The sequence below is a fragment of the Carlito syrichta genome, unplaced genomic scaffold, assembly GCF_000164805.1.
Source record: "Carlito syrichta isolate Samal-C Ts95f unplaced genomic scaffold, Tarsius_syrichta-2.0.1 Scaffold305570, whole genome shotgun sequence".
Classification (NCBI taxonomy): domain Eukaryota; kingdom Metazoa; phylum Chordata; class Mammalia; order Primates; family Tarsiidae; genus Carlito; species Carlito syrichta.
This window is the reverse complement of record NW_007249666.1, coordinates 133,151-152,852: the sequence shown is the minus strand read 5'-3', so window position 1 is coordinate 152,852 and position 19,702 is coordinate 133,151. Positions and strand designations below refer to the sequence as shown.

The window sequence follows — 19,702 nt, the reverse complement described above, 5'->3', positions numbered from 1 at the left end:
TTGTAGTTCCAGCTACTTGAAAGAATAAAGGAGCACAGCACAGCCTGGGCACTTGTGATAGGAAGTGTCACAGAGAAAGAGAGGTAAGAAAAATAAGGAAGCCACAGGGAGCTCCTGAGTCCAGAACGTCAAGGCTGCAGTAGTATCTTTAATCATATGACTGTTCTCCAGCCTCCCTCCTCCCCCAACCAAAAAAAAGATTGAGAGGAACAGCAATCCTCAAAAGAAGGAAGATCCTCTTCTTGGCAGATAACACAGTAAATGTTCAAAACATGAGATGATACAAGATGATATTTAAATATTTGAGTGAAGATTCTCTAGTCTTCACTAATACTCATATTTGAGTGCTTATTTTTTATTTATTATTGAGTTCCTGTGTGTTCACTCATATTTTCTATAATGATGTTAATATTCATGCTTTTTCATTTACAGTATGAATCAAGTGAGTGTAATATTTAGAAATATTTAAGAATCCACTTCAGGACAATTTTATTTCCTAAACGACATTTTAATTATTTTCTATGAATGATTCTTTTCGTTTATGGTTTTATAAAAAAAGTTTGATAGTTTCTTTACAAATATCTGAGACTAATAGATTTCCAAAGTTATAGTTGTAAGTATAAGCTTATTTTAAAGATGGGTTAGATAATCATAGTTCTTTGAACATTTTTAGATTCAACAGTAAGGTATTGGGACATGATGGGTATTTGTTTAGTTCTTTACTATTGGTCTATTATGTGCATTTTAGTACTATTTTTTTAACCTTTCTTTAAACTTCTGTTCTTAATTTACATTCTGTAATAAAAGAATGATATCTTTTTCATAACACCCAGCATAGACTAACAGGTACTCTCATAAAGTGATTATTGGTAAAACTTTCTCTTTCTTGTACTTCATGTTTTAGAAAACCTCTACTGTTAAGAAATACAAGTCGGTCAGGTACGGTGGCTCACACCTATAATCCCAGCACTTTGGGAGGCTGAGGTGAGAGGATTGCTTGAGCCCATGGGTTCAAAACCATCCCGGGCAACTTGGCGAGACCTCATCTCTACAATAAATTTAAAAAATTAGCTGGATATGGTGGCTGTGTGCCTGTGGTTCCAGCTACTTGTAAGGCTGAGGCAGAAGGAACACCTGAGCCCTGCAGGTTGAGGCTGCAGTGGCTGTGAGCATGTCACTGCACTCCAACCTGGGCGACAGAGTGAGACTCCAACTCAAAAATAATAAAAATAAACAATTTTTTTTTTTAAATACAAGTCTTGCCGGGCTCGGTGGCTCAGCCTGTAATCCCGCACCTTTGAGAGGCTGAGGTGAGTGGATTGCCTGAGTCCATGGGTTCGAGACCCATCTGGGCAGCGAAACCTCATCTCTACAATAAATCAAAAAATTAGCCGGGCGTGATAGTGCATACCTGTAATTCCGGCTACTCGGAAGGCTGAGGCGGAAGGATCCCTGGAACCCAGCAGGCGAGACTGCGGTGGCCAGGAGCAGCCACTGCCCTCCAGTCTGAGCGACAGAGTGAGACTCCAACTCAAAAAAAAAAAAAAAAAAAAAATGCAAGTCTTTGTTAGAAAACAGATATTAATACATTTACTGATGTTTGAGTCATCTGATCATTTTATACTTACACAGTTTTATCACCTAGTTGTCACACTATGGAAAGGTGATCCTGTAAATTCTGGGCAGAAAGAAAGTTTCTATAAATAAAGATCTATCCTGTCACTGTATTCTTGATGCAACATAAAGTATTTCCTAATTCTTTATAATATTTGGTAGGGAGGGATTGTTTTGATTCGTTTCAACTGTGACATTTAATGTGAAATGAAAAGTGATCAGAATTTCCTTCCATAGGCTACAGAGAGTGAGGTAGGAGATGTAGATTTAACACGTCTTCCAGAAGGACCTGTTGATTCTGAGGATGATGAAGAGGAAGATGAAGAGATTGATAGAACAGATCCATTGCAGGGACGAGATCTTGTTCGAGAATGTCTTGAAAAAGAGCCTGCAGACAAAACTGATGATGACGTTGGTAAGAAATACATCTGTTTGGCCAGGTGCAGTGGCTCACGCCTATAATCCCAGCATTTTGGGAGGCTGAGACCAGAGTACTGCTTGAACCCAGGAGTTTGAGTCCAGCCTGGGCAACAGGGTGAGACCTCATCTCTACAGGAAAAAATAAGAAAATTAGTAGGGCATGGTAGCATGCACGTATAGTCCCAGCTACTTGAAAATCTGAGACTGGAGGATCACTTGAGCCCAAGAATTGGAGGCTGTGGTGAGCCATGATCATGCCACTGTAGTCCTCCAGCCTGAGTGACAGAGTGAGACCCTGACTCTAAAAAAAAAAGGAATACATCTGTTCACAATAAGATTTTGTACCTTAACTTATATAGTGACTTGTTGCCACAAGACAAATTGCTCTAAAACTTCATGGCATAAAACAGCATACATTTATTATCTCACAGCTTTTGTGGGCCAGGAATTTAGGAGTAGCTTAGCTTGGTTATTCTGGCTTAGTATCTCTCATGAGGTTGTAGTCAGAAATGACAGGGGACTACAGTCATCTGAGTCTTCACTGAACTGAACTGTAGAATCTATGTTCAAGATGGCTACTCACGTGACTTTTGGCATAAGACCCTAAATTCCTCTTGATTTGGGCCTCTCCATAGACACCATAAGTATCTTTACAACACGGCAGTTGGCTTCCCCCAAAGTAAGTAATCCAAAGAAGAATAAGGGAGATGCCACAATGTCTTTTAAGATCTGGATTTAGGAATGATGCATCATTAATTCTGCCAAATTCTGTTTGTCACACGGAGCCACCCTGATATAATAATATAGGAGAGAACTATTCAAATACATGACTGTCAGGAGGCAGGGATCTTTGACAGCCATCTTTGAGATAGGCTGCCACTATTTATAAAACAAAATCTTTGTTTGCATTAAATATATTTTTAATGTCCATAAGCCATTAAAAACACAGTACAAGTGTCCAATGTTTATGAATTTGCTTTTTAAAACTTGCAAATATTTTTTTAAAGCTATTATTTCCCTAACTTGAATATAAATATATATTTTGTTGTTCTTGATACAACTTGATGAATTTCCCTGTTATGTAATTTTTTTACAGAGCTAGTTACTATACTATGTTGGGAAGTTGAATGATAACTAAAGATGATATTATCTTTAAGGAATAAAGATTACTTAGTGTCAACTATATGTTGTTATGATTCAAGGTTTTATTCTGGATTTCTTTTTTATAATAGCTGTCATTTACATGGCAGCTATTAGAAGATGCTGCTACTGATAACAAATAACAATTATAATTTATGTGAGTAAAGATCAATATTTTTGAACATTCCTTGTTATTCTAAAGATATAGCCTGCAATGCGGATTTGTGTGAACATTATCTGGTCAAAACTGAAAGTGCATTTTTCATGATAAAGATCGCATACTATGCTATTTTCAAAAAACTTTTAAAAATTGAAATACAATTCCAATTTTCTGTGGATATATAGTACCTTATAGTTATTTTTATTTAATAATTTTGCTTGTATGTATTTCTTCCTTATATTTATCTTTATTACACTTGTATCTATATCATGGAATGACCTGAAGTACCCATGAACATTTGTTGGTTAAGTTACCTAGTTGCTTAGACAAATCCGGAGTTATACTTCACATTTGTTAGCCCTAACTCAATTACTTATTGTAATTTATTAATGTCATTTAAAAAAAAGAAAAAGACAACCTTTAGCCCAATAAGAACTAGACAAAAGACTTTTTCACTAATGTATTAGGTCAGAGGGCATCACTAAACTTAACCATCATGGAATGTCATCTCAGGCTGGGAAAAGTAGCTAAACTCTCCAGCCTCATCTGAACTGAACCTGTGTAGTGTCCTAGCTCTCTCCAGAGGTTGTGAATTCTAGTATCTTCCATTATGCCTATACTTTTGTGTGAGTCTGTATAAATGCCAAATCAAATAACTGATTTTTAAATCAACGAATAGTACCTTGGTTTCTCTACTTTAACTTTATAAGTTTATAAGTTGACTAGGCAATAGGATATTTAATTCTAGATTTTGTTGTATCTTTAAGGTGTAATCCTGATGGTCTTTATACTATAATTTCTTTTTTCTTATAGAACAATTACTGGAGTTTATGCATCAGCTCCCTGCTTTCACTAACATGACCATGTCTGTAAGGAGAGAGCTCTGTTCTGTGATGATTTTTGAAGTGGTAGAGCAGGCTGGAGCTATTATTCTTGAAGATGGGCAAGAGGTAGGTCAGCAGATAAATGATGCACAGTATTATGAATACTAACTCAAACTAATTTGATTTTCCATATAATTTCTAAAGAGATAAGTTTTTGGTTTTGTTTTACTTTTTCATTTACTAACAGTCAACTTTGCGCACATTAGTTGCTCAGTAAATAATATTCAATGAACAAAATTTGTTTTTACTTCTCAAAATAGATTGTAAGACTTTTAAAAGATTCTTAATTATTGTTCTGTTTGTATTCTTATCTCATTATTGACTAAAACATTTATCAAGTATTCTCCTTACTCCTTTTCTATATTATATATTTTTTTAAAAAGTAAGTAAAGTGTATTGGAACTAATGCCTTCTAGTGACCGGCTACCTGTTGAGTCATTTATGTAGCAAGTCTTTGTTTAAAAATGATCAAATAGCCCAGGCTCCGTGGCTCAGCCTGTAATCCCAGCGCTTTGGGAGGCCGAGGTGAGTGAATTGCCTGAGGCCGCCAGTTCGAGACCCACCTGGGCAACTTGGTGAGACCTCATCTCTACAATAAATAAAAAAATTAGCCGGGCGTGGTAGCACGCACCTGTAGTTCCAGCTACTTGGAAGGCTGAGGCGGAAGGATTGCTGGAGCCCAGCAGTTCGAGGCTGCGGTGGCTGGGAGCAGCCATTGCACTCCAGTCTGGGCGACAGAGTGAGACTCCAACTCAAAAAAGAAAAAGCTCAAATAGTAACTCAAGGATGGATTGGGGGAAGGATGCAGAGAATTGGGAAGGTATTACTATTGTTAGGAAGTGTTTCATCATTTATTTTTATCAAATAGGTAAAGATTAATGTTGAGATACCAGTAAACAAACATTGTCATATACTGCTAATAGGAATATAAATTGGTACAGCATTTCTGGAAAATCATTTAGAAATTCTCAAAGTACTCACAACCTCTAACCTGTTATTTCACCTCTGAGTATCTATTCTAAAGACACATTTAAAACTCAAGAGTTATTTCAAGAGATACGTATTGCAGTATGTTTATAATATATGTATTTATATACTCACTACTACCTAATTATATTGTTTATAAATTTACATAATATAAACAATATATGAGTAAAAATTTGATGACCAAAATATAATTCAGTAATAAGCAATGGTTAACTAAATTACTATACAGCTACAGTACATAATATTATACAGGTTTTTTAAGTATTTGATAGATGTTCTTTGATGGCAGATCCCTTGTCTCTAGCCATCAGTTTTCTCCCCACATCTTAGAAAACATCTGGCACATGGAATGGGCTCCCCAAAAAAATTTGAACAAATGAATATAGTATTTTTTTAAAGCAGGATAGTATATTTTAACTATGTAAAATCATACATCGGCGACAAACTTTAAGCAACTGTGTAGACAATGGGATTTTGAGTAACTTTAATTTTCTTTTTACAAGTTTTTGTATTCTACTAATTTTTCACATTTCTATCAGCAAAACTTTTTTTGTGTTCCTACTTTGTGCCAGAATTTGTTCTAGACACAGAGCATTGTGGTGGAAAAACCAAACAATCTTTGTCCTCAAGTAGCTTATGTAATCTACAAGTTCCATAGTGAGTATACTTTATATTTCAAATAATCAAAAGAAGTACACTTTTGAAAAAAATATTTTTTGTTCCCATTGAGTACCCTTAGAGCTTGTAATCTAGATTTTCCTTAAATTACATTAAAACCATTGAAAGTTTAGACTTATAAGAGTAGTTGGGTATTAAAGGACAGTAAGTAGTCTTTCATTTATATATAGTAGACCTTTAAAAATATATCTCCTTGGAGCCAGGCACAGTGGCTCACACTTGTAATCCCAGCAACTTGAAGATTGAGGTGAGAGGAACACATGAGACCAGGAATTTGAGACCAACCTATACAACATAGTGAGACACCATCTGCTATAAAAAAAATTTAGAAAATTAACTGAGTGTGGTGGCACACATCTATAGTCTTAACTACTCTGGAGGCTGAGATGGGAGGACTTTTTGAGCCTGGGAGTTTAAGACTTCAGTGAGCTATGATTGCACCATTGCACTTAAGGCTGGGCAACAAAGTGAGATAACATAAGATATATCTCCTGGGGCATTAAATATTTCCATGTAAATTCAGGCAATGTTTTCTTAACATCAGGAGATATTTTGAATGTTTTATTTTGTTAGATGTGCCTTAAAAGTTAGGTTTTTACCAGTCTATTTGAATTAATCTTTAGTTATCTATTTTTTAAGCTATCTTTTTAATGCTTGATATGTACCAGTCACTGTTCTAAGTACTTAGTATGTATTAACTCTTTTAATTAACATAGTAATTCTATGATAGATACTGTTTCATAGATACTGATAATAGACCATTTTAGCAGTAGGGAAACTGAAGCCCAGAGAAGTTAAATAACTTGTCCAAAGTCATTCTGCTAGTCAGTGGCAGAGTCTGGATTAACATTCCAAGAGTTTGTAGTCTTAAATATTACACTATTTTATCTCAGAAAAGTTGGTCAATTATGAAAATCCTTATTTGGTGAATAAAAAAAGAAAGAGTAAAATAAACTTTAGTGGTTTGCATAGACAAGGCATAGGTTGTTACTGACAGTATTTAGTAATATAGCCTCTTTTTTCTTTTTTAAATAATGCAAGTTATGTATATAAATATTTGTATGTGTGTATGCTTTTCAAAGTTAAAAAATTGTTAAAACCTTGTTTTTTTCTCTGTAGCTTGACTCATGGTATGTTATTTTAAATGGCACTGTAGAAATCAGTCATCCAGATGGAAAAATTGAAAATTTGTTTATGGGAAATAGTTTTGGAATTACTCCCACTCTGGATAAGCAGTACATGCATGGAATTGTCAGGACTAAAGTAGATGATTGTCAGGTAAACTTATCTCATTGGTCAAGTATTCTTGCTTTTTTGTTGATTTTAAATGACTGAGCCTGTTCTCCCCCCCACCCCAAAATAGCTTTGTTTGAGAATTATGAGTTTCAGTAGCTCACAGTTAATAAAGAAAACTAGATTTTGTATATGCCTCAGATATTTATGACATTAAGCAAGCTATGCATTTTCAAAAAGGGAATATATAAAATAAGTTCTCGTTTGTTACATTTCTATCTGATATTAGCCAACTCAGTTTTTTTTTTTTAAATAAAGGAAAGAAATAGGAACTTCCCGGTTGTTTGTTTCTAACTTACTCCTGCTTCATGTTTTCTTTGCATTGTGTCAGTTTTGAGAGAAGTAGATGTTCACTTCTCCTTTTAAAGACCAGAATTCAAACAGATTGGACTTTTTTAGTCTCTTTGTGCATGAATTGCCTTACCTTGATTTTTATTACAGATTAAAGGAATCGAATGAAAAATAACTGATGCCTCTAGATTTCTTACCTTTGTGCTCTGTTTTGGTGCATAGTGATATATTTATGTACTATAGATTCATTAGTTGTCCCCATGTTGTTCTTGGACAGTTTGTCTGTATAGCCCAGCAGGATTATTGGAGAATTTTAAATCATGTGGAAAAAAATACTCATAAAGTTGAGGAAGAGGGAGAAATTGTTATGGTGCATGAGCATCGTGAACTAGACCGGAGTGGAACCAGAAAAGGACACATTGTAATCAAGGTAGGTGCTTTTACTTATTATTCTAGTGTCTGATAGAATAAAGCTTTCATCTTAATTAACCGCTTTTTGAACAGTTTAAGATAATTCACCAACATATTGAAATCTGATTTAAATAAAGTTGTTGGTCCTTTTGTCTTTTTCTAAGCTGGTTTTTACACATTTTAATTAAGGATAACTTTGCCATTTAATAACAGAATGGGTAGGGTATTTTAAAATATAATGGTCAGAGTTTTCATTCTCAATTTTGTTTTATAATCTACTGATAATGGGAATTGATTTCATCAACGGCAGCAATATTTAGAAACAAAACAGAAAATTTAAGGAAGAGTCATAAAGGCATAAGAAATCCTAGGTGAAGATGTAATGTGCTTGCTGGAACTCTATGAAATTGAAATAGGTATTGACTTCTCTGAACCTCACTTTCTTATCTGAAAATGAAGGTAATACAACAAGACTTTATTATGGCTAAATAATCAGAAGCCTTAGCACCATTGTAGAGTCTGAGAATTAATCCCCATACGGTTTTCCCTTCTCTAAGTTCTGCCTTTCTCTACTCTTTGCCTTCCCCCTTCCTTGTCTCTTTAGAGACCTCTGAATATAATATAAACTAGAGTAATTGACACAGTGACTCACGCCTATAATCCCAGCATTTTGGGAGACCAAGGTGAGAGGATTGCCTGAGCCCATGAGTTCTAGACCTTGCCAAGACCCATCTCTACAGTAAATCAACAAAAATTAGCTAGGCATGATGGCGCATGCCTGTAGTTAAGCTACTTGGAAGGCTAAGGTGGAAGGATCACCTGAGCCCAGCAGGTTGAGACTGCGGTGGCTGTGAGCATGCCACTGCACTCCAGCCTGTATTCCCCAAAAACAAGGACACTCTCTTATATCAACACCATAGAATCCTTCACATTAGGAAGCAAATGTTGCTAAATAAGACCATTTAGTCCAAAGACCCTATTTAGATTTCCACCAAGTGTCCCAACAGTATCTCTTTTTCATTTCTGGCCTAGGATCTTACCCAGGAACACAGTTGCATTTAGTTGCTCAGTCTACACCAGTTCCTCAGTGTTTCCCTGATGTTCATATCCTCAGCACTTTTAAAGAATACAGGTCTTATATCACCCTCCACCTGAATCTTTCTAGTGTTTTCTCTTGACCGGATAGTGCAAGATAATTCACTAACAATATTGGAATTCGATTTAAATAAACGGGTTGGCCTTTTTATCTTTTTCTAAGCTGGTTTTTACAGATTCGAGTCATACTTTTCTGGCAGGAACTTCACAAAAGGTATTGAGCTCTTCTCAGAGCTCATATCAGGGTGCACATGATGTCAACCTGTTGTCCCACCAGTGATGAAGTTAACTTTGATGACCTGCTCATGTTGGTGTCTTCTGCCTATTTTCATTGTAAAGTCAAAGGGTAACCCTCTGATACTGGTAATTACTTGGTAGAGAAATTTTTTTTTATTTTTTATGCCAGGTCTCATTCTGTTGTCCTGGCTAGAGTGCAGTGCTATGATTATGGTTCACGACAGCCTCCAACTCCTGGGCTCGGGTGGTCCTTCCACTTTACCTCCCGAATATCTGAGATGATAGGCACACCACACACCTGGCTAATGTTTTGACTTATTGTAGAGATGAGGTCTGGCTATGTTACCTAGGCTGCTCTTGAACTCCTGGGTTCAAACAGTCCTTATACTTTGGCCTCTCAAAGTGCTGAGATTACAGGTATGAGCCACCACACCCAGCTTGAAGAGAGGTTCTGCGATAGTATCAATGCATTGTCGACAAACCTGTAGTTAATTGGTGGTGAGCACTAGATAGAAACTTCGTTGTTTTTTTTTTTTTAAGGAAATGAGGTCTCACTTTGTTACCCAGGCTGGAGTACAGTGGCATAATCATAGCTTCTGCAACCTCCAACTCCTGGGCTCAAGAAATCATCCCTCCTTAGCTCCCCATGTACTGGGACTGCAGGCATGTACCGCCATACCTGGTTGATTTTAACTTTTTATCGAAGAGGGTTATCACTTTGTTGCTTGGGTTGGTCTCAAACTCCTGGCCTCAAGCAATCCTCCTGCTTTGGCCTTCCAAAGTTCTGGAATTACACGTGTGAGCCACAGTGCCTGACAAACATACAAATATCTATCCATCAGTCTTTATTTTCATTGACCACTCTTGACTGAAATGGTAATATTCTTTTTCTAGGATTTCTCCTACATTTATTAGCTGTCATTTTACTGTAAGAAATAGCTCTCTATTCTGTTTCATTAATTTATTTATATTGGTATAGACTTGTGTTACCATCAGAAGAATTATTCTAATGCCCAAATTATCCCAGACTTACCAGTGGAACTGTCCTCAGACTGACTCTGTATTACCTTGACATGTCTGTATCATTCTTTGAGCACTTCCTTATAATCTGGCAAATAATGAGGCTCATTGGAGCTTTCTCTGTTCCAGCGCTGAAATCAGCCGTTTTTCCAGAGAGCCCTGGATCTTTCTAGTAGAGGATAGCATTTATAAACCAAGATCTGGGCATTCATTATATTCATTGTGCTGGGGTATCATTGCTTTTAGAGCCTTTCATCAAACAGAGCTAGAAAATATATTGTTTATTATAAACACATACACATGTAACTCATATATAGTAAACAACCATTTGTTTATGATGATACTTCCAATTCCAATATTGTACCATAGGGTTTTCCGTATGCTTTCCCCTTCCATGTTTGTAAATACCTTCTCCAACAGTGGCTCATTGTAACCAATCTCTTGTCATGCTAGTATAACCACACCAGTCATCTCTTCTGCCTGCTACCTCTGTATACCCTGTCTCCCAGTATTCCACCTTCTTGGATGCTAGCGAGCACATTGGTGACATGCCTCTGCTTGATTATGGGGCTCATCTGTAAATTAAACTTTGAATGTCTGTCATAATCTCTGTAGGGACCCTGCCTCAGTGATTCAGCCAATCAGAATAATGGCCTGTCTTTAACACATTAATCATTTTCCACCCATGACTTAGCTATATACATGATCTAAAGGCCAGAATTAAGTGACTAAACCTGGGTTGGCCTGAATAATAAACCCAATTTGGTACTCTTGGGTGTAGAGTATTTTGGAGTGTAGGAAAATAGTAATGACCTATGGTTTCTTGTCTCTTAAGTAGGTTACATGAAGAGCCTTATTTCTGACTTCCTTCTAGATAAATTATTTATATACCTTGTTAACAATGAGTACCTTTAAAAAAAGTAAATTCTTACGTAAGGACATTGTTTGTCTTAATATATGCTTAACAGTTTTTCTGAACAGTGAAATTGGATGAATGGCCAAACTGAAGGTGGGGGTTATGGATATCAGACTTAACATCTGGTTTATTTCTGTATTTGTTTTGTGTACCCACTTTTGAAAAACCTAAAAAATGTAATAAATTTAACATTGGTACAGAAGCTACCTTCCTCTTTTATAAATTTGGAGATAGGCAAATATTTTAAACTCTCGATTAATTAAAAAACTGTAGAACTTGTGGTTCCTCTCAAAGATGGTGAACTAGCATGGAGAAACTATAGAAGAGGAAACTTCTGTTTTGGGAAGTTACAACGGTAAAACAGACTGTCTTGAACTGCTGTGCTCTTCCTGTAGCCTGGGCAGAAGAGATTTTGAAGTCAATGAAATTTGGAGGAGGGCTTTTTTTTCTTTCCTTTTTTTTTTTTTTAAGTTCAGCTGTCACTGCTTTTGTTGTCTTGAGACAATTACATGACCCTATTATAGCGGAAGTGACCCATGCCGGTAGTAAATCATTGAAGTTCAGAGGCTCTGCTATGATGAAAATTCAGTGAAAACAGCTGCAGTTGAGTAAATGCTGTTGGGTGTTTATTCATCTCATCTGCCTTTTCTCTCTAAACCTCTGGGTGCTGCTGGGTTACAACCTAGAAAAACTACCTTCTCACAGTGGTAGGGGTTTAAAGGTGAAACTCTAACTTTGAGGACTTGTCTAGTGGAGTGGCTACAAAAAGGAGTAATCAGCAATACTTCTTGGTTTCTGAGCTATCTATATTCCAATTTTTTTCTATCCCTGGATTTTTAGGCAACACCTGAGCGTCTCATCATGCATTTAGTAGAGGAGCATTCCATTGTGGATCCAACTTACATAGAAGATTTTCTACTAACTTATAGGACATTTCTTGAAAGTCCTTTGGATGTTGGGATCAAACTGTTGGAGTGGTTTAAGATTGACAGCTTGAGAGATAAGGTTGGTTTTATAAATGGCATGAAAGTGTTTGTTTGTTTGCTTTTTTTTTAAATTGGAGTCTCTGTCGTTCAGACTGGAATGCCATGGCACATTCACGAAAGTATTTTTAACTTAAATTTTATTCATGAAAACTTTTGGAGTTGATAGAAAAAAATGTTTGTTTTGAGAACAAGATTCAGTTCACCTAGGAAAATTAGTAACATAGGCTTAGTTATTTTTTCTGCTTAGTTATTTTTTTGACAGGATAGCATTTAGAAGTGGATAAGACCCTTAAAAGTCAAAAACTGAAATAAAGCCATGGTGTAGCTATAAATTTAGGAGACATGATAGCTGCATGAGAGCATTTTAGAATTTTACCAAAATAGTTGGTTGTTTCTGAAGATCAGTAAAGTATTTAAAAGCTGATCAACAATTTAGTAAGAATTTTCATCAAATAATTTTTGAGAGGGCTTAGATTGTTTTTAAGCTTCAAAATAGGAATATCTTTACTTTCCTGAGTTATAGGCTTTATAATCATTTGAAAACTATTTGTCACACCTTAATTTATCTCTAATGTGACTAATTTAAATCACCTTTGGGTATTTTTTTTTGCATTAAACATTGTTTACTATGTTAAATAAACTATGTTGCTTTATTTCATGGGATATGGAAACTAGTAATACCTCGGGAAATTGGTAGGAAGTAAGTTGTTTTCAGAAAATAACAATTAGGATCATGATTTCCTGGTGTGACTTTCTAAGTAATGTTTTAAAGTAAATACATTGTATGCAGTTAGACTGTGGAATTCTATTAGGAGATTAAAGTGTCTAAAACAGCAGGCCTAATCTTCTCCCCCTTTCCCCTTTTTTAGAATTAAGTATTTCTACTTCAGTTGCCAAGAAAATAAAGGCATGCTTAGGGAATAAACAAAATGTGATTTAGTAATAACTTGATATTTATATGCATAAGAATGAAATTAGACCCTTACCTTACACCATGTACAAAAATCTCAAAATGCATCATAGACCTAAATATAAGAGCTAAAGCTATAATTCTAAGGTTTCTTATGACACCCAAAGCACAAGTAACAAGTAGTAGATAGATTGGACTTCAATATTAAAATCATTTATGGTATCAAAGGACGCTATCAAGAAAGCCAAGACAACGTACAGAACAGGAGGATATATTTGAAAACCATATATCTGATAAAGGCCTAGTATCCAGAATATATAAAGAACCGTTACAACTCAATAGCAAAAAGGCAAGCAACAAAATTCTAAAGTGAACCAACGACTTGAATAGACATTTCTCCAAGGTGATATATAAATGCCCAGCAAGCACACATAAAAGATGTTCAACATCTTAGTCATAGGAAAATGCAAATCAAAACCACAATAATATACCACTTTACACTTTCTAGGATGACTTTGTAAAAAGGAAAAAAATGAAAAATAACAAACATTGCCAAAGATGTGGAGAAATTTTAGTCCCTCACATTGATTATGGAAGTGTAAGATGGTATAGCCTCTGTGGAAAACAGTTTGATACTTCTTCAAAAAGTTAAACAGAGAGTTACCATATAACCCAGCAGTTCTACTCCTAGGTATATACCCAAAGAACTGGAATCACATGTGTAAACAAAAACTTAGACATAAATATTCATAGCAGCACTATTGACAGTAGCCAAAAGGTGGGAACAACCGTATATACATACAATAACATTAATCAACTATAAGAAGAAGTTAAGTGCTGATACTTGCTAAGCATCAGTGAACTTTGAAAATATGCTAAGTGAAAGAAGCCTGTCATAAAAGGCTACATATTATGTGATTCTATATACATGAAATACCAAGAATAGACAAATAACAGAGAAAGAAAAGCAGATTAGTGGGCTGAATAGAGGGCAAAAAGGAAAGTGATGCTTAATGGGTTTGGGGTTTTCTTTGGGGATGATGAAAATGTTCCAGAATTCTGAACTACATAGTGGTGGTGATTGTGAAACATTGTGAATATGCTAAATGCCTCTGAATTATGTACTTTAAAGTGGTTAAAATGATGAATTTTAAACGCATTCTACCACAACTTTAAAAAACATAATTTTCGTTGCTTATTCTGTTAGGCACATTATTCAAATCAACTTATATTTGTTAATTTTAACTTTTCTTTTAATCTATGGAGCAAAGTAAACAGATCAATTCACCACTTTGAAAATGTACAGTATTCATAATGAAGGAAGTTTCAGATTTGGTTTTTGTTGCGGTTTTGGTTAAACATATTCTTGATTGGAAACACTTTTGATTTTTTTATTGATAGGATTACCTTCATTTATTATATGAAGTTTGCATTTTAAGTTGCTATCTGAAACATGTATCCTCTTTACTTCTTACATCTTAGCATATGGGTTTTATGTCTTCTCACAGCACACAGAGTCCTGGCTCTGTTACTTGTGTACCCTAGAAAGCAAAAGCACAACGAAACCATGTCTTTTTATTGGAATAAGCCTTTTGTGTACAAGAGAGGAGGCAAGAAGGTTAACCATAAAGCTCAAGTGCCTCTCAGTTTTGGACATGTTTTTGAAATCTACTTCTGCAGAAAGAATGACTCTGCTAACCATATGCTGCCTCCTTTATGCTTCCACAGGTGACACGGATTGTGTTATTATGGGTAAATAACCATTTTAATGATTTTGAAGGCGATCCTGCTATGACTCAATTTCTAGAGGAATTTGAAAAAAACCTGGAAGATACAGTAAGGCTTAAAAGAATTTATTTTCTTCAGAGTTTAGGAGTTCCCCTCCCCTATCAAGAACAGCAACTCAGAGCAGCAACAACTTTCATCTTCTTCTGTGTCTTAAATATCTATTCCGAGAACTTCTAAATCTATATTCCAGACTTTTGCTAATTCAAACCAGAATCACACTTCTTCCTAACTCTTCTGTTTTTGTTTTAAAACTGATAACGTTCTTAACTCTTAGTTACCTAGGCTTCTAAGCACTGGTGTTATATGTGGACCCCCTTTCTCTTTCTTTGAATTTCCTGACCAAAATGTCCAAAGAGTTGCTAAAGTCACCCAGGTCACTAATTTAGGCATGTTTATACCTATATATATTTATATATTTCTTTTTTTTCTCAGCCTTTCTTTTTTGTTGTTGTTTTTGTTTTTGTCTCCAGTTTAGGACCTCATTATTTCATTATACCTAAGCTATTATATAATAGCCTACTAAGTGATTTTTAGTTCTAGTCTCTCTTTCTGGTCCACACATATGGTGACTGTTAACGTCTTTGTCAGTAAACCATGTTTCCTATCAGTAGTTATTCACCCATATATTCACAACCCTCATCTATCTTTTTGGCCTTTTTTTCTGTGTACCCTAGAATATAGCCATACCAGACTGTTTTATGTTCTTTCTCAATTCTGCATCCAATCCATGCTGGAATTCTCTTCTCCTGGCCCTGCTATTTGAAATTCTTTGCAGCTATCAATGTAAATGTTATATATCAGATCTGTTTTAAGACTTATTAGGTCTTCCTTTTGCATGTGATTTTTACCTGTTGTAAATATACAGTACCTAAGATAATTTCCTCAAGGTCCAGAGTAGCATAGAAATTTATTTTATTCTCCCTGTCATATATAAAACTTTGAGCTGCAACTGGGTTATATACTCCAAGAAACTTGAAATTTTAGGAAATAAATAATAATGCAGCATAGTAGTTCAAGAGTATAGCTCAGAAATTAGATTACCTAAATTATGGTTCAAATTTCACCACTGGCTAGATATGTAAATTTGGGTAAGTGACCTAATGTTATGCCTCAGTTGTGCTATTTGTAAATATATTAGTCCCTAGTTCACTGAGATTTTTTATGAGGATTATGAGTTAATGATCATAACAGTCTGAAAAAAAAAAAAGCTAGCACATAGCAAATGCTAAAGAATTGTAGTTGTTACTTAGAGTATAAGTGGATTGAGTTGAATGAAGTGTGAAAAATTGTTAGATTTGGTCCCTTTCCTTACCTCTTGGTCCCTGTAGACTTCTCAAGAGCACATCTGTTCTGGGCAAAATGAAAATAAACAGGGACTGGGAATTTTTTAAAATGTTTCCCAGCTTTATTGTGATATAATTAACAAATAAAAATTGTATAGTATGCAGTGTGGTGATTTGATATATGTATACGTTGTCAAACAATTACCACAAGTTCGTTGCTGTTTTTTTGTGTGTGTGATAATCATTTTCTTAATTTTACTCCTCACATCTTTACCATTTACACAAGTATTCCACAACACAGTGGCTTAGTTTTGCCTATTTTAAAACTTAGTATCAGCAGAATATGTTTAGGTGTGTTTCTTATAGATAACATATGGTGGGATTTTGTTTTATCCAGTCTGAAAATATTTCTTCTTTTTTGGGGACTGGGAAATTGATTAAAGAGTTACATAGGCACTCCACCATCATTTGGCTCTTTCATTGCTGACTATGTTGGATATTCAAGGGAAATTGGAATGTGGAAACTGCCATATAGTGATGGGATTTTTTTTTTTTTTTTTTTTTAGTAATCAGTCAATATTTATTATTAAATTCTGCTTTATACTCTCTAAGATGTTATGTAGGATCAGAACAAGTATAAGACTTGGTCCCTACTCCGAAGAAAACTTTAGTTTTTTGTTATGGGTGTGAAATTTGGGAATAATTGAATATTGAACTGCTATTAGAACCTGGAAGTTAGAATTTTACTGAGTCTAAAAAATAAGATAAGAAATCTTTCTGGAAAAGGTGAAAACTTGGGGTATCTTTGAACATTAGACATTATTTGTAAAGGTGGTTCAAGTCATTCTAGGTTTGAATAAAAATTTTAAAAGATTCTGAATTTATGTAGCAGTCAGTAGATAAACAAGATAGGAAAGTTTAGGAAATATGAAGTAATTTATTGTCATCCCTCTGTAAATGAGACATAACTTGGAAGTCTTTTCTAACCTGTGATTATCTGAGTATCTTTAAAATCATATCATGAGATCTTGTTCTTGAGAATGCTCTGAGATAGAAGTGCCCCTTCTTCAGTTTTATTTACCCCAGCTTGTATGTTATTTAGTCCTTATAGCTCTAATTCTAATGATTTTAGATGACTTCTTAAAAACCTATAGGAATAGATAAACGTATATGCATTTACCCTTTTCTATTTTACAGAAAATGAATGGTCACCTCCGATTATTGAATATTGCCTGTGCTGCAAAGGCTAAGTGGAGACAGGTTGTGCTGCAAAAGGCTTCCCGTGAGTCTCCTCTGCATTTCAGCCTCAGTGGAGGAAGTGATAAGGGATTTGGTATTTTTGTTGAAGGAGTAGAACCTGGTAGCAAAGCTGCTGATTCAGGACTGAAACGTGGTGATCAGGTAAGTAAATAACCAGCCACTTAGCTCAAAGCCTTCTTATAAGTAGCGTGTCTACTGCTTTTGTTCTCATGCAACATCAAGTAAACATGATTAATTAAAGACATTTTTTTTTTAGAAGTAGTATCTAAATATGGGTTATTTAGTAAATGTATTTGTCTTTTAATGGAAAATTTGGTATAGTATGGCCAAAAGCAACATGGTTTGCTGGGCTCTGTCAGCATGACCTCCTTTGAATGGGCCTGCCTATCCTTCACTGGTTAGGAAACATACTATAGAAGTTGGTAACTTCAGAATACTTCAGAAAGATCAATATATGAATTAGCATCCTTGCAAGTTTTAAAGGAAGAGAAACTTCTGCCTCATAGCACTCTCAAATGTAAGTGGCTAAAGATTACCATAAGTGATGGTAATCATTAAATTATGTTTATACAGTAACATAACTACATCCAGAGCATAATGGAGCCAAGTGAGGGACTAGGAAAAAGGAGACACTGGGAGGAATTTGCATTAAGTATAGAGTGGTCTATTTTAACACAAGGAGTTCTCAGGCTTACTTTAGTCCTGTTAATCATATTAACCACATGCTTAAGAGATGGAGTCTGGGAATCGGTTGGTTGGTTGGTTGGCTTTTAGTCAGAATCTAACTCAGCTGCCCAGGCTGGAGTGCAGTGGCACAATCATGATTACTACAGCATCTACCTGCTAGGCTCAGGTTATCATCCTTCCATCTCAGCCTTCTAAGTAGCTGGGAATACAATTGCACGTCACCGTGCCTGGCTAATTTATTTATTCTAAAGACGAGGTCTTGCCATGTTGCTCAAGTTGTCTCAAACTCTGGGGCTCAGGCAATCCTCTTGCCTCGGCCTCCCAAAGTGCTGGGATTACAGACATGAGCCACTGTACCCGACCAGAGTATGTATTTTTAACAGAGCTCTCTAGATCAGCAGTTCCCAACCTTTTTGGCATCAGGGACTAGTTTCGTGGAAGATAATTTTTCCACAGACAAGGGGATGGGGGTTGAATTTTTTTGAAGATAATTTGAGTGCATAACATTCATTTGCACTTTGTAATATATAATGGAATAATTATACAGTTCATCATAAAAATAAAAAGAGACTCAGACAGAAGTGGTAAATAAAATAATGGGTGGGTCATGTGCAAACTAAAATAAGTGTCAGATTCTAACTTAAAGCCTGCCACCAGCTGCAGCTGTGCAATGCAAAGTACATCAACTAATTTGCCACTCACAAATAGGGTTTTGATATGAGTCTGTAAGCAATTGATTTATTATGGTCTCTGTATAGTCAAACCTCACTGCCAATATTTAATCTACATTTGCAGCCGCTCCCCAGTGCTAACATCACCACCTCAGATCATCAGGCACGCAGCCTAGTCTCATATGGCGCTCGTAACCTAGCTCTCTTACATATGCAGTTCACAAGTTTCTATGACAGTCTAATGCCACTGTTGATCTGACAGGAGGTGGAGCTCAGGTGGTAATCTGAGTGATGGGGAGTGACTGTAAATACAGATGAAGCTACTTGCCTGCCGCTCATCTCCTGCTATGTGGCTCAGTTTCTAACAGGCAGTCAGTGGCCCAGGGGTTGGGGACTCCTGCTCTAGATGTTCTCATACACCCCAAGGTGGGGGAGGTCCCAAATTTAGATGACCATCAGAAACTTAGTGTATCCCATTTCAAAATGTGTTCAGGTCGGGCGCTGTGGCTCATGCTTGTAATTCAGCATTTTGGGAAGCCAAGGTGGGTGTATTGTGTGAGCCCAGGAGTTTAAGACCAGCCTGGACAATGTAGTAAAATTGCATCTCTACAAATCAAAAAATTAGCCAGGCATGGTGGTGCATGCCTGTAGTTCCAGCTACTTGAGGTAGAAGGCTTGCCTGAACCCTGAAGGTTGAGACTGGCAGCTGTGAGCATGCCACTGCACTCCAGCCTGAGCTACAGTGAGAGAATCCAACCCCTTTAAAAAAAGTTTCATGAGCTTATAACAATCATAGACGTTTACACCAGTTTTACTGATTTTATTGATCACTTCTACTTCATCTGTACCATATGTCCCCATTATTTTGATTCATTTCAGGTATTTTTAGTTTTTTTTTTAAAGCCCAGTGAGTATTGTAATTTTGTATGTCCTTGCATGTCTGAAGATACTTTTGTTCAGTGGCATGTAAG

At 35.9% G+C, this 19,702-nt stretch overlaps 1 protein-coding gene across 5 annotated transcripts in view; it reads left to right on the top strand.

Annotated features, from left to right (window-relative positions):
• The window catches only part of RAPGEF6 (Rap guanine nucleotide exchange factor 6), a 200,796-nt gene that overhangs the window by 114,803 nt on the left and 66,291 nt on the right, over positions 1–19,702 (top strand). For all 5 annotated transcript variants that reach the window (XM_008061751.1, XM_008061753.1, XM_008061749.1 and 2 more), the window contains exons 8-14: positions 1,852–2,029; positions 4,148–4,284; positions 7,003–7,161; positions 7,745–7,897; positions 11,987–12,151; positions 14,771–14,878; positions 17,311–17,514. In XM_008061751.1, coding sequence (XP_008059942.1) covers positions 1,852–2,029; positions 4,148–4,284; positions 7,003–7,161; positions 7,745–7,897; positions 11,987–12,151; positions 14,771–14,878; positions 17,311–17,514 — 1,104 coding nt within the window. The remainder of the gene's footprint in view (positions 1–1,851; positions 2,030–4,147; positions 4,285–7,002; positions 7,162–7,744; positions 7,898–11,986; positions 12,152–14,770; positions 14,879–17,310; positions 17,515–19,702) is intronic.